Genomic DNA, 15,704 nt, shown 5'->3' with positions numbered 1-15,704 from the left:
TCAGTGTGAGCATTGGGAATCAGCAAATGCCACAAGTCAAGGCTTTATTTTTCAGTTTGTTGATTGTCTACACCTAAGAAAGCAATGGGGAAAATGTTAAATGCAGAATAAGCTCAAAATCATGTCTTGTATAGGAATTGGGACCAGCGTGGGGGGGGAGGGGCGGGGAGGGGATGCCACCTTGTTAAGTATTTACCGGCACACTCCTAGCTAGCTATTAGCCTTACTAAAGTAACAGTTCACTTAGAAGATTGTTCTACAAATTCCTGGTGGGATTCTTTTGAGACCTTCCTGATCGTAAGGTTTCTCTTGATTAGTCTCTCTTGCCACAAGTGTGCCCAATGTCACCAGGTGGGTGACTGCCAGGGGAGCATCCTAGACTTTACCTTTGGAGTAAACATGTGCAGAATCCCATCCACAGCTCCCCGTAGCAGCAGCCCCCGGACCAGGAAGCAGGCCAGCACCACATAGGGGAAAAGGGAGCTGAAATACATCACCTGGAGAGAAGACAAGGAGGTGCCCTAGGGTCAGGGATTTGTACCTGCTGGCAGCTGCCCTTTATCCCTTACAGCTCAAATCTTATGATCCCGTAATCCTCCCACTTGCTCTTCAGGCTGATAGGAGAGAACAGGGTAGGAAGCCCCTTCTGAGGTCTATAAAAATGGGCACCTCACTGGGGCATCAAATCTCCTTGGTATAGTGCCCAGGTACTCTGGCTATGCTCAGTATATACCAGTTATGCCCATCCTCCACTCCCAGCTTTGTCTGGTGTGCCTATAAAGCTTCCAGCAGGTGAGGTGACAGAGGTTTCATGTGAGCATGGACAGTGCCAAGGAACTGGCTTTCTTTCCCTAGAGCTGGTGGAACCCAGGTAGATTACAAAGCGATCACTCAGTTAAATGCTTCACCTGGGATCCACTAGGACTTCTTAAGCGCGATAACTGCATTCACCACGCTGTTTGTTTCCTCTCCCCCATCTCCTGTTTCCCATCTCCTTTGTTTAATGTTCAACATACTGAGAATCTGATATGAGTTAACTAGGTGGTGTAGTGGATACAGTCCTAGACTTGGTGTCCAGGAAGACCTGCATTCAAATCCTCCCACAGGTACTAGATGTGTGGCCCAGAAATGGAACCTTTCTCTGCCTCAGTTTCCTCATCTGTAAAATGGGCATAATGAACTAGTATACCCGCCCCCCAACAAAGTTGTTGTGAGGCTTGAATGTGATTGTAATTAAAATGCTTTGTAAGCCTTAAAGTGCTGTATTAATGTCAGCAACTATACTTAGAGAGTTAGAGGGTTTAGCTCTATTTAAAGAGGGCCTGGGCTCCAAGGAAAATGGAGTGCTAAGTACATTCAAATGTACTTGTGTTTTACAGAAAACTAGAGCCCTCTAAGGTTTCATCAGCATACATTTACAAGTCTCACCTCAGCTAAAGCTTGGTTAGGCAAGATCTACTGACTCTGTAACTAGCCATGGGGGACAGAGAAGGCCTTTTTGAATTTTTTTGTTTGGGAGTTTGAAGGCAAAGAATCTAATTTTAGATCACAGAGTCAATCTTTTTGCTTAGGAAGATGCATAAGCTCAAGAAAGTCTCTAACATCCCTTCTCTACTTTTATTCCATCATAATGATCATTTTAGGATAGAGCTGTCATACAGAAGAGGGAGGGAAAAGATTTGTGCTGCTTGATTCCATAGGGCAGGGCTAAGAATAGTGGGTGGAAATTTCAAGGGGCAGATGTAAGAAAAAAACTTACAAAGCAAAGTAGAATGAACTGCCTTGGGAGGGAGAGGGGTTTCCCCCTCCCCAGAGATCTTTACATGAAAGCTAGTCAACCATTTGTTGGAAATACTATAGAGGACATTCCTATGGAGGTATGGGTTGGACTAGAAGACCTTTGGGGCCTCTTCCAGCTCTGGGATTGTGTGTGTGGGTAATTCTGAGCTCCCAGCTCTCAGGAACCTAGAGAGCAGTACTGGAAATTTTCTCAGAAAGCTTGCTTGTCAGCCAGCCCCTGGCTTAGGTTTCTCAGAAACCTAACAAGACTAACCCCAGGGGGAATCCCACTCTCTTTGCCCACGCCCCATCAAATCCAATTGACCTTTGACCATTGGTTCAACAAGGAGCCATTACCAACTATTTACAAAGTCAGAAGAGAAGTTTGTTCATCCAAGTTTTGGTGACTCCTCATCCCATCAGGCAACCTTTTTGGCCATGGAATTGTTCATTGTGTACCCGTTGAAAAGAATAATAGCTCACGATTCTGTCACTTGAACGTGTAACAATTTTGATTCATAACAACCCTGTGAAGCAGGCAGTGTAATAATATTATCTCCACTTCACAGACAGGTAAACTAAGGCCCCCCCAAAAGGCTTAAATAAAAGCATATGATGAACTAGTACAGATTCAGGATGAAAACCCAGACCTCATCAATCTCTGGTTGGTGCCCTTGTCCCCTGATGCCTACTACCCCTTATCCCTTCCCACCTCTGCATCCCTCTGCTACTTACTTTTCCTGAAGACTGAATGCCCTTGACCACAGCCATACACACAATGCTCCAAGCCACAAGAAGGCTGAGTGTCATCTTCCAGTTGAGACCCCCACTCTCTGAGATGGAGTTGGAGATGTCCAGAGCCTCTCGGTACCAGAAGTAGGTGGTCGCTGAACTCTTATCACACTCCTCCTCCACCACTGAAACCAATGACCAAAGACATGGTGCCCCAGGGCTGAGCAGAGCATTGGCCCACCCACCTAATATCACCCCTCAGAGTGTGACAAAGTGTTTCCTCCCAAGCCAATGGGGAGCAGAAAGAGAGAAAAGATCCTGATTCTATTCTAAGTAAACCAAGTTGTCATAGTTACATGACATGCTGGGCACTGGGCACTCCTAGGTTCCCAGTAGATCCTAGAGACTAGAACATTCTGGTGTGGCTAAATTCTTGTCTCATATCATCTTTCTCACATTTAAATCATGAGGCGAGTCTCCCCTGGAGTGGAGCCCAAGTTAGAATGCCAGCTTCTCATTTCATCTCTTCCACTAACCAGGTTGTATGTATCCTTCTGAGAAGCAGGAGGATGAAATTTTAAAAGCACCAGATTGGGAGTCTGAGGGCACTAAGTGGCATCATAGAGCATACAGTGCCCAGCCTGGAGTCAGGAAGACTCATCTTCACAAGTTCGAATTTGACCTCAGACTCTTGCTAGCTGTGTGACCCTGGACAAGTCACTTAATCCTCTTTGCCTCATGTTCCTCATCTTCAAATGGACTGGAGAAGGAAATAGCAAACCACTCTAGTATCTTTGCCAAGAAAACCCCAAATGGTGTCATAGAGAGTCAGATACAATTGAAAGGACTGAACAACAACAGATTTGGAGTCAATGGACCTGGGTTCAAAGTACATTCCTGTTACTACAAATGTGTCTTTGGGCAAATCAATTAAACTCTCTGAGCCCCAGTTTCCTTATCAATAAAATAAAGACTTGCATGAGATGACCCAAAAGTTCCTTCCAGCTCTGAATCTATGATGCCATAATGACCTTGAACAAAGCAGAAGGGAGGAAGGGCAGCTAAGTGGAGCAGTGAATAGAGAGCTGGACCTGAGTTCAAATTTGGCCTTTGACTCTTACTAGTCAAATGATCTCAGGCAACTCACTTAACTTCTGTTTGCTTTATTTTCCTTATCTGTAAAATGAGAATGATAATAGCCTGATACCTTACAGGGTTGGTATGAGGATCAAAAGAGACAAGGATTGTAAAGTGCTTAGCATAGTGCCTGAAACACAGCAGGCACTATATATGGATGTTAGCAATTAACTATTGAATCACTTTTCCCTTCTGTTTTTTTCTCCTTTTGCAAAATGGGGAGGCAGTGGTGTCTGGGTTCAAGAGCTAGCCTCAAAGCTAGACAGACCCCTGACACACACTGACTGTGGGACTATGGATGAGTAAGTCATTTAACTCCTCAGTGCTCTGGGCAAACTGCCTAAAACTATAAGGTATACAGAAGTGCCCACCTTCATTGAGGGAAGGAGTATCTTTACCTGGAAATATCCACAGAAATTGAAGGTCCGATCCTAGTCCTATCCCTAAATTGGGAATGGTAATCCTGACCACTTACTCATTGGAGGGGCATGAGAATTCAATGGGACCAGAGATGTTAAGGTAACATATAAACCGGAGGCAGTGGATTATTATAGTAACAATTCCTATTAGCTAACATTTTCTTCTCCCATTAAGTGTATTGATGATTTCCTTGTTATCTTATAGACAGGACTGAGTCTCAGAGAAGTTAGCCGACTTGCTGAAGGTGGCATTTTGATCTAATGGAACAGGTGGGATGAGGCTATTTCAAATCTCCAAACTGTTTCCAAAGAACAAAGAACTCTTCTTCAGAAATTTCTTTAGTCAGGAAGGGTCCCCTTTTCCTCCAGACAATAAGCTACAAAGATCTATTCTAGACTAAATCTGTTTTGTGGTTAGTAAGCAGGTGGTGCCAGACCAAGGTCAGTGTAACAGTGGTTCTGTGGCTTTATCTCCATGCCTCTCAGCCTAGGCTCCCAGGGACTCACCTGCAGTAGTTCCATTCCTAATAACAGGGCACTCACTCCAGGGCAATGGATACTGGAAAGATTTGAAGAAATAAAATATACTCCAGGCGATGATCACATTGTAATACAACCCAACAAAGATGCAGACCTGGAAAAAGACAGATGGACAGAGAACTTTGTGAAGACAGGAACTGCCTCTCACTGGCATTGCCCAGGGAGTTCAAATTGGGGTTATCATAACTAGTGAGGCTGTCCCCAAATTGGTACCAAACTTGACCTTTTCAATACCACCTGCAATATCCCTGGTGGATCGTTCAGTGACAACAATATTATCCCTGCTTTACAGATGAGTAAAGTGAGGCCCCAAAAAGGTTTCCCTAAGGGCTCAAGCCTGAATCATAACATTAGTCTGCAATGAATTTATTTTATCTAATTTCCACTGGACTTTTACCTCAGCAAGGTAATTCTTTTACTCTTCCCTAACTGATTCCTTATCTCCTTCCCCATAAAAGTTTGTTCAAATCTTCTTTTCTTATCTTCCATACCTCCTCCTGTCAGCTGATTACCTCATCTCATATTTTATTGGAAAAAATCAAGCCCAGATGCCATAAGTTCCTTCTTTTCTCCTTCTCTAACACCTAAAACCCCCTTTGACATCTACCTCCATTTTCTCCTTTATTCCAGTCTTTGTCAAGGTCAACCCTCTCCCCACCTGTTCTCTTGATTCCATCCTCCTACCCTTTTCTCCAACAGATTGCTCCCACAATTGCCCCTTTTCTCTCTAATCATCAATAAAAATTTACTGGTTTCCTAAAAATATGACCACATCCACCTTCCATCCATCCTTAAAAACCCCTCACAAGAACCTACTATACCTTCAAGAGGGTAACTGTGGCTCAGTGGATAGAATGCTGGGCCTAAAATCAGGACGACTTGAGTTCAAATCTGGTCTCAAGTGTTTACTTACTGTGTGACCCTGGGCAAGTTACTTAAGCTGTTTACCTCAGTTTCTTCAACAGTAAAATGGAGGTCATAACAGCATCTACATCCCAGGATTGTTGTAGCAAATGAGATAATGTTTGTAAAGTTCTTAGCATGGTGCCTGGCACATAGTAGGCACTTCATAAATGCTTGTTCCCTTTTCTTACCCTCAAGCTATCATCCTATATCACCGTTCCCTTTCTCAGCCATACTCCTAGAAAAAGCCTTTTACATTCACTGCCTCTATTTCTTCTCCTCTTGTTTCTTGACCTTATAAAATCTGGCTTCTAGCCTCACCGCTCAATTGTAGTTACCCTCTCTAAAGTTGCCAATGATTTCATAACAGCTAAGTCTGATGGCCTTCTCGGAGTCTTCATCCTTTTCCACATCTGTGCAGCATCTGACACTGTTGACCATTCTCTCCTTCTGGATACTTTTTCCTCTCTCCTCTCCTTTCCTCTCTCCTTTTTTCTTTCCTCTCCGTCTGGATGCTCTCTTCTCTCTAGGTTTTCATGAAATTACTATCTCATGATTCTCTCCCTACCTGTCTGACTACTCCTTCTCAATCTCCTTTGCTGGATCTTTATCCAGGTCACATCCACTAATCATGGTTGTCTCCCAAAGCTCTGTCCTAGGGTCCTCTTCTCTTTTTCCTTTACATTATCTCAACTGGTGACCTTATCCACTTCCATGAGTTTAATTAGCATCTCTAGGCAGATCTATATATCCACCCCTAATTTCTCTCTACTCTAGTCTTAGATATCTTGTATTGGAAGTCCCAGAGGCACCTCTAACTCAACCTGTCCAACAAAACTCATGGTTTATGCTCTCAAACTCTTCTCTATTCCCAAGTTTCCTACTGTTATTAAGGGCACCACTATCCTCTCTGTTTTGTTGCTGTTCAGTCATGTCTGACTTTTCATGACCCCATCTGGGGTTTTCTTAGCAGAGATATAGGGGTGGTTTGCCATTTCCTTCTCCAACTCATTTTATAGATGAGAAAACTGAGGCAAATTAAACTTGCTCAGGGTCATATAGCTAGCATCTGAGGCAGGATTTGAATTCAGGTCTTCTTGGCTTGGCGCTCTGTCCACTGCACCACCTACCTGCCCCTATCCTCCCTGTTGCCCAAGATTATAACCTCTGCATTATCCTTGACTCCTTATTCCTATACTCATTTCATACATCCAATCTGTTGTCAAATCTTAAAGCTTTCACCTTTATAACACCTCTCATATATATCACCTTATTCTCACACAGTTACTGCCTTTGCACAAAACTTCATCATCTCTCATCTGAATTATTGCAATAGTCTTCTGGGTCCCCACTCCAATCCATCCTCCACTAAGCTACCAAAGTCATTTTTTTAAAGTTCAGGTCTGACCATGTCATCCCAATGTTCAATAAACTCCAGTGGTTCCCTAGTACTTCCTTGATCAAATCTGAAATCCTCTGTTGGTTATTAAAACACTCTATGATCTACTTAACCCCCTCCTATCCTTATAGTCTTTTCACACTTTCTTCCCCTTTGCATGCTCTATAATCCAGCCAAGCTGGTCTCTTTGCTGTTCCTTCCACATGATATGACTCTGTTTCCCAACTTGGTACACCTGTGATGGTTGCCTCCATGCCCAGAATCCTATCTCTCCTCAATCCCTCCTTCTGGCTCCCTTTAAGACTCAGTTCATATCCCACCTTTCCCAGTTCTTCCCTCAGCTAGTGCCTTCCCCATGAAGGTTGCCCTGCATCTACTCTGTTCACATCTTGTATGTATCTTTTTATGTCATCATCTCCCCAGAATGTAAGCTTGTCGGGATCAGAGGTTGTTTTTGCTTTCTCTTCATATCCTAGTCCTTAGAACAGTATCTGGCACATAATAAGTAATTAATAAATGCTTGTCAGCTGATTAATTGATAGCCACCATCATTCTTGTGATTTTTGTCTACACCACATAGTTCCTCTTGATGAGAACTCCCTGTCTGTTTCACAGAATTCTTCTGAGCCACCCACTAAGCTGAGATCCACATAAAGGAAGCCTCCAATTCTCAGCTCCTGTGCAGATGACTGATGAACCTTGGGGGCTGCATGACTAATCAGGTCTCTCGATTTTTGCCCACTCCTCCAAGTAAAAATGACAGATTTCTTTTTTACATGAGGGAGGTAATGAAATGATAAACCAGATGGGACGTGTTCCCCTAGATTCCTAGAAAATAAAAACCAGTTTTTCAGGATGTGGCAGAAAAATCTGGCTGAGTGGTCGCTAGGGATATCAATTAGCTAGACTCAATCTTTTATTCAGCTATCAGTTCTTCTGGCACGGGAACCTTGATAGAACCTCTGTGACCTCATCTCTGAACTCCAAGAACTGCTCTTTTTCTTTCTGGGTTCAGGAAATGGCATTGATCGCTTCCTCCTTCTTCCCACTCATCCTCATCATTCTCTTCCCTCTTTCTTCTCCTCTTACTCTCCTCTCCACAACTCACAATGCAACTGGAGAAGCCAATGCCACCCAGCCGAGGGCACACATAGTGCCACACTCCAATGCTGCCTCGGCGTATCCTTTGGCCCACAGCCAATTCTAAGAAGAAGAGTGGGATCCCGATGATGATCAGCAGCACCAGGTAGGGCACGAGGTAAGCACCTACATAGAGAGAGGAGAGGCATCAGGAAGTTTAGGTTAGTGAGGCAAAGGTGAAGTGAGACAAGAAGCAACCTTGGCAGAAAAGATCAAGGAGGACTGGCAACCCCATTCTCAGAGATTCATTTGGGTTCCTGATTTTCCTAGAACTCATTGAGTCTCTCTTCTGTCTTTCTTCTGCTCTCTATTACTATTCTGCTCCCTAGGGTTCCTTCCATGTTACCTTAGCCAGAGATTTAAAACAATAGAATTAGGAAGGCAACAGTTGTAGCCAAAAGCTTGTCCAGGGGACATCATCAGGCTCACTCACGGTCTGAGGCTTTGTGGAGGCTGCTTATAGATGAAAAGGGAGACTAGACTTCCAGGCTGGCATATCCCCAGCCTGGCCCGTACACCTTGGTGGCAGAACTGGATGCCCAATAGTCTGGGTATCAAGAGTCAGGTGAGACCTCATCATGGCAAAGCAGTGAAGGTCTGAGGAATCTATTTCCTTCATTAGATTTCTCTGTGCATCTGTATTTAGGTTCCCCTGAGTTGTGTGTATCCCTGGGTGCACTGGGCTGTACTATACTGACTGCTCTTTTAGGTCTCAGGTAAAGAGTGTATCGTATGGCTGGGCAATGAGGACTATATCTCAAAAGATCTTGATGCCATCTTCTCTATTCCATGCCCAAGTTACAGACTGTGGAAACTTGGCAGTCAGTGGACCCAGGACCATGACATCCTATATGAATGTACTTTGTCTCTACTGTACCTATTTCTTCCTCCAAGGAAATTCCTAACGTGGAAGGCCGCAGTACTAAATTCATGTGCATCCCAACATCTCAACAAGACAACCCAGTCTCAGAGAAAAATGATTTTTTTCACATGCCAGCTCAAATGTGGTGTGTGCCCAGCACTGAGTGAGAGATAGACTAGTGTAGACATAGTAATAAAAATAATAACTGGTATTTATTGAAGGTCTTTAAGGTGTCTTACATGTATCATCTCACTTAATCCTCACAATAAGCCTAGGAGGTAGATGCATTTTTATCTCCATTTTACAAATGAGGGAACTGAGGCACACAGATAGATTAAGTAACTTGCCCAGGGTTACACAGTTAGTGAATGTCTGAGGTCGGAGTTGAACTCAGGTCTCCCTGATTTTGAGACTAATGTTCTATCTACTGGACTACCCAGCTACCTAATAGTGTCCAGAGCTCTAGACTCAGAAGTTAGGAGATTTGGCTTTCAGTCCTGCTTCTGCCATTCATTATTCATAGGAACTTGGAGAAGATATGTAAGCTTTTTCAAAGCCTCAGTTTCCTCATCTGTAATTATAGCCAAACTACCTGCTTGAGAGGGTTGGAGTGAAAAGAATTTTGCAAACCTGAAAGCACTATAGAACTGTCAACTTTTAAATAGAATGCTTTGAAAACTGCAAAGTATTAGTGAGCATAAGTGAATATTCTCCCAGGCTAACTAACCCGCACAGCAGAGCATACCCTGCAGATCCACTCCATCACCTACTCAGATAAATGCACAGGCACCCTGCTACATCCTCCTAGTACTACCTTTACTGCGTGGGCATTAAGTAGCTGACACAGCACATTGGGCAGCTCCAGGAAAGCCGAGGCTGGAATCTTTCCCGAGAGTGAAGGCTCTGAATAGAAACACTATTAATCTACAACTAATTGGGGAATGTGCAGAGAAATTAGCAGCGCAGGAAGCATAACCAGGATGACCACAAAGGATGAACAGGATCTTGCCAAAGATTCCAGCTGACGAATTAATCTCACTGCCCAGGGTATCATTTCAGACACATTCCCGATTCTAAGTGACAGGGCGTTTAGCAGGAGAATTAAAACCATGTTTGGACACGGGCGAGTACCCTCAGTGGAGAGATGTGCCAACATCGGCCTCTGCTGCAATAAATACACCCTCACCCTACGACCGGTCAAAAGCATTAGCTGTCATCGCTTTTGTCAAATAGTCACCCAACACAAGCTTCCAGGACCCCGCACCATGCCAAGCCTTCAGGAGCCATGTCGTCCTGTGCCTCTCTGCCCCGTATATTAGACAGAGACAAATCCACCACCATCCTCACCAGGCAGCCTGTGATATCCTACCCTGTGGGCACCTTCCTGGCTACTGGGGAAGAAATATCAATAAAATAAGAAACAGTCTCTGCTCTTGAGGGGCTTGAAGAACAGGTACAAAGGAACAGACCACAATCAGTCCATTAAAACAGTGTGCAAGGAGCACGTTTGTAGAATGACTACATACACGTCTGTATACAAAATGTATACAAAATATACATTTTTGTGTAGAAATGTATATTTCTGCAAAAATACATTTGTAGAATGTATACATGTATACAATGTATACATGCACTGTAGAATGCATGTATACATGCTGAGGGAACATGGAACAAATGAGGTGCTATTTCTTCTAGGAGGACATGAGTTCCTTGAGAGAGACGACTTTTTTGCTTTTCTATTTGTAACCCCAGTGCTTTGCCTCCTTCCTTCCTTCCTTCTTTCCTTCCTTCCCACATCAATAGATTTTATCAGGGAAGGCTTGCTACAGGAAGCCAATTCACAGAGCTTTCACCATTGTGTGCCTCTCTAATTAAATACTAATCCCCTCCTCCAAACCTTGATAATGATTAAGAGGTAGGTGATGTAGTAAACAGACTTGGAATTAAGAAGTCCTGAGTTTGAATCCCACTTTATTAGCTGTGTGATTCTAGGCAAATTATTTAGCCACCCTGGTTATTACTTTAGACCAGAGAGGTGGCTCAATGAATAGAGCACTGGGTTTGGAATCAGGAAGACTCATCTTAATGAGTTCAAATCTGGCCTCAGACACTTAACTTGCTGTGTGACGCTAGGCAAGTCACTTACCCCAGTTTGCTTTCGTTTCCTCTTCTATAAAATGAACTAGAGAAGAAAATGGCAATCAGTTCTAGTGTCTTTTCCTAGAAAACCTCAAATGAAGTCAGGGAGAGTGCACAAGATTGAATAACAGGCTTGTCTTTACAAGCTATGCTACCCCTGGGCAAGATACTTAAGGTTTCTAATTCTCAATTTCCTCAACTGGAAAAAAAAAATGCTAATAATAGCTCCTACCTCATGGGGTTGCTGTGAGGATCAAATGACATTGTGTATGTAAAACACTTTGCCCATCTTAAAGCACTCCATGTAAAATATCAGCAATTATGATTATCCCCTCAACTCATCACCAGTAAGAAATGCCACCAGCAGAGTATGATCCTGAAACTAAAGAGAAGGACTGGCTGCTAAATCTTCTGGGTTCTGTCCACAAGCTATTTCCAAGGCTGGTTCTGTGTGGGAGGTGGAAGGGGAGTGGAGCCTGAGACATTAACTGAAGAAAGGTGTTAGAATCTCTCTATTGCTTTGATTTTTCCAATGAAAGGTTGCATTCAATACTTCCTCCAACAAAAGGACTTGTGAGAGTGAGAATGAGTGAGTGAATGAGTGTGTGTGTGTGTGTGTGTCTGTTGTGAGGGGAGTGATGGATTTTAACAGACATCAGGAAAGTGTTAGGGAATATTCTCGCTAATCATATGACCCTTTAATTTAAACCCTTCCTGAAAATCTTTTGAAAATGTGGTTGTTTTTTTAAGGCAGGAGAGAGAGTATAAGGTAGATTTTCATTGACTGAAATAAATCAATTAGAAAAAATAAAATTTCTACTTTTTTTCTTAAAGGAATTGCATTTGCACACTTTAATTCTGCAATAAATTTCGTTTGGTTTGTTGTTGTTTTACCAAACCTGTGATTTCATCACCATAGGGAACTCATGGTAATGAACTCTCTTTATATCTTCCTTAACTTTTGGCCTTAGAGAGTTGTTGGAGGCACTGAGATATTAGGTAACTTGTCCAAAGTCACCCAGCCAGTCTGGTTAGAGGCTGAAATTGAACCTAGACTTGACTGAGATCAGTCCTCTACTCCCCACGCAATGCGGCCAAGTAAAGCATACTGGAAAGAATGAGCTCTTTCTTTGATGATTTAGAACCTTGCAGTATACCTTGAGGTCATTATTTTGAACATCAATGATGTTCCTTCAACGTCTGATTCCAGACATTTCCCCCATGAAGTGTTCCCTGATTTCATCCCCCCTATCCTCCCAAAAATTAAAAAAAATTCTGGAAGTGATCTATTACTTCTCTGTGCTCTCATGATATTTTCCACCTCTTTTAGTGAACCTTCTCATTTTACAGTTATTAATCCAGCTTCTACTGGCTCATGAGAGCCAACTGTCAAATTTTCTGTATGAGCATTTACATCTCAGAAATGGGCAAATGCTACAAATCTGGGCTTAATTTGTTCTGTTGATTTCCGGACTTCAGAAAATGATGGATAAAATGTTAATAATTCAGATTAAATTTAGAAGTGTGCCCTGCATACCATCCTTTCTCCTCCCTTACCCTGAGAGAATTTGTTGTTAAACATTTGCCATCACTCCCTAAATAATAAGACACTTACTTAGTACTTCAAGGTTTACAAAATACTTAGCTTATCTCCTCTACTAGAGTATAATCCACAGGACGTGGGAACCATGTCTTCCTCTTTGTAAATCCCTCCCTTCCTCTCAGCAGCTAGTATAATGGCTCACAATTAAGAGTCAATAAATATTTGTTCAGTGAAAATATAAGACCATAGGAATAAATATAGAAGATAAAGCCTTTCTAGGAAAATAAAGCAGCAGAGTAGATTTGTAGAAAAAGTGGTAGACTTGAAATAAGGAGACCTTGGTTGAAGCCTCAGTTCTTATACTGAAAAGCTGAGTACCTGTGGACAAGTCACTTAATCCATTCTGAACTTCAGTAAACTCATCTGCAAAATGGGTATAAGCATATTTGTATTACTAACCTCATAGTATTAGTGTGAGAAAAAGACCCTGTAAACCTTTGGGTGTCATACCTCTGTGGGTCGTTATTATGGTCTAAGCCTAGGTCATACCTGGTTGCTGGTCTTGAAATGAAGCCTTGGTTTCATCTTTTTCTCTCATCATGTATTTCTTTCTCACAGAAATGGAGGCCAGAAAAAAAAAATCTCAAGGGCTCTAGCTAACCAAAGTTTTACTGGAATAACCATATCCTCAAACCACAAAGTGACAACTCTTCTGCCAAAATGCTTCTTCATCCTTATAAGTTCTTTAAGCACTGAGTCTGAAGTCAGAAAAATATCAGTGTGACCCTGAGCAAGTCATTTAACTCATGGATGCCTCAGTTTCCTCATCTGCAAAATCAGGATAAAAATAGTATCTACTTTCCAGGGCTGTGAGAATCAAATGAGATAATAATTTGTAAAGTGCTTAGCACAGTAACTGGCACATAGTAAGTACTATATTAGCATTGATATTATTATTTTGCTTTTTAATACCCTAGAGCTAGTGTTGTGCTGGTGTTAGCCCACACCCTCTCTTCATATTAAATGAAGGGTTAGCATTTACATCTTGGAGATCTGCAAACTCTAAAAATCCAGACTGATTGTCTAGACTTAAGAAAGTGTGAAAGAGAATATTAACAATGCAGATTAAATTTAAAAGTGTGTCCTGCATATGTTTTCACTTGGAGTGACAATTTAACCAGCACATCCTAGTCTAGAGCAGTCTATTTCAGTCAATCAGTGTTTATTAAGTTTTTACTATAAGCAAAAGGAGGAGGAAGCTAGGTGCACAGTGTTTAGAATGCTGGGCGTCAGGAACACCTGAGTTCAAATTTGACCATACACACTTCTAAGTTATGTGACCCTGGGCAAATCACTTACTTCTATTTTCCTCAGTTTCCTCATCCGTAAAATAAGCTGGAGAAGGAAATGGCATCCAGTCTGGAATCTTTGCCAAGAAAACCCCAAAGCTGGCCACAGCCTAAAACAACTACACACACATGTGCAAGACATTGTACCAAGCCCAGAGCAGAAAAAGATGAAAGTAAACTATTTCTGCCTTCAGGAATCTTATTGTATAGTAGGGAGAGGGATATAATATATACACAGCTAAGTATAATTCAAGGTCAGTTGAAGAGGGATAGAGCACTGACCAATGGGACAGAGGAGGAAATCAAGCTAGGTTCTGTGGTGAAGATGGTCCTTGTGCCTTGAAGACAAGGATTCTGGGAAGAAGAGATGAAGAACGAATGCATTTCAGGCATCAGGGACAGCCTGTCCAACTGCACACAGGTGGGAGATAAAAGTGTCAAGGTTGAGAAACAGAATGAAGATAGGGAAGTAATACAAAATATGGTGGAAAGACAGATGGGAACCAGACTATAGAGGGCTTTAAAAGCCAAGCTAAGGAGTTTTTATTTTCTCCTATAAGCAGTGGAAGCAGAGGAAAAGACAACTAGGTGTCTGAGGGTAGAGTAATGACAAGGCCAGACCTGGGCTTTAGGAGGATGATTTAGGCAGCTGTTCAGCAGGTGAATTGAATTGGAGAGGCTGGGAGTAGGAAAGCCAATTAGGACCAATTAGGAGGCTTAAAAAGTAATTAGGACCTGGATGGGGATGGTGACCATATGAGTAAAAATAAAGGGATAGATATACAGGAGAAGTTAAGACTTGGTAACTGCATATGGGGGTTGAAGAAGAGGGAAAAACCAAGGATAACTTTGAAGTCATCTGAATGAGTAGAAAGATAGGGGGGATTCTCTAGGAAAATATGGAGGGAGGGCTTAAGAGAAAAGATGCTGATGTCCAGATTGAATACGTTAATTCTGAGCAATTTTCTGCCCTTTGAAGAGCAGCAATGATCTAAAACCACGCCCGCCCTCCCCCCCCCCACCTCCAAGGCTTCCTCTTACCTCCGCCATTTTTCTGGCATAAGTATGGAAACCTCCAGATGTTGCCCAGGCCCACAGAGAAGCCGATCTGTGCCAGGATGTACTGTAGCTTACTGTTCCAGGCAGGTCGATCCTCGGCCTCCAGGTCTTCCTCCACATCCTTCTGTTTGTCCTGGGTCTCTCCAGCCATATTCAGGACACTCTGCTTATAGTCCACTGGCTCCTCATGGGCCAGCAGGTCGGCCACAGACTCAGTGACATGCTCATTACTGTGCTCTCGCTGTGTGACTTTGCTGTTCTTCGGCATTGGTGACCCCCAAGGGCCCTACGGGCCCCACCCCTGAGCTTACAGAGAAGGTGGGCTGGGAGCCCCCTTCAGCTTTTTCTCATTCAGGGAACCTGTGAAACAAAGGAATGGCAGATGGAAAGGAGTTAGACCAGGCTCCCTGAAGAAGTCTAAGAAGGTTGAGGATTTACCCCATGGTATCCACTTGGATTGACCCTGATCAAGGCTGAATTCCAGTACCCAGCAGAGGGTACTGCTAGACTACCTGCCCTCCTCATCAGCTGGGGTATGCTTGACTGCTGGGAACTCACCCATCACAGCAGAGCAGAACTAGGAAAGTGAATCTGCTGGAGAAAGTCTGTGATGCAAAGAAAACTCAAATTTTAGGAATTTCGGGGTCATTCCTGAGTTAGGATTATCTGTTGTTCCCTTATATAATATTAATCACAGAGAATT

General features: G+C 42.9%; 1 protein-coding gene across 1 annotated transcript in view; it reads right to left on the bottom strand.

The window, feature by feature from the left end:
• SLC6A17 (solute carrier family 6 member 17) overlaps positions 1–15,359 on the bottom strand; it is a 40,404-nt gene extending 25,045 nt beyond the window's left edge. The window contains exons 1-5 of the mRNA XM_072644279.1: positions 14,984–15,359; positions 8,018–8,175; positions 4,575–4,701; positions 2,515–2,696; positions 387–497 (exon numbers count right to left, since the gene is read on the bottom strand). Coding sequence (XP_072500380.1) covers positions 387–497; positions 2,515–2,696; positions 4,575–4,701; positions 8,018–8,175; positions 14,984–15,269 — 864 coding nt within the window. The 5' untranslated portion in view covers positions 15,270–15,359. The remainder of the gene's footprint in view (positions 1–386; positions 498–2,514; positions 2,697–4,574; positions 4,702–8,017; positions 8,176–14,983) is intronic.
• Between the last annotated feature and the right edge of the window lie 345 nt (positions 15,360–15,704).

This window comes from Notamacropus eugenii, chromosome 2, assembly GCF_028372415.1.
Source record: "Notamacropus eugenii isolate mMacEug1 chromosome 2, mMacEug1.pri_v2, whole genome shotgun sequence".
Lineage (NCBI taxonomy): Eukaryota > Metazoa > Chordata > Mammalia > Diprotodontia > Macropodidae > Notamacropus > Notamacropus eugenii.
The sequence above is the reverse complement of the archived record's forward strand: the minus strand, read 5'-3'. Positions and strand labels throughout refer to the sequence as shown.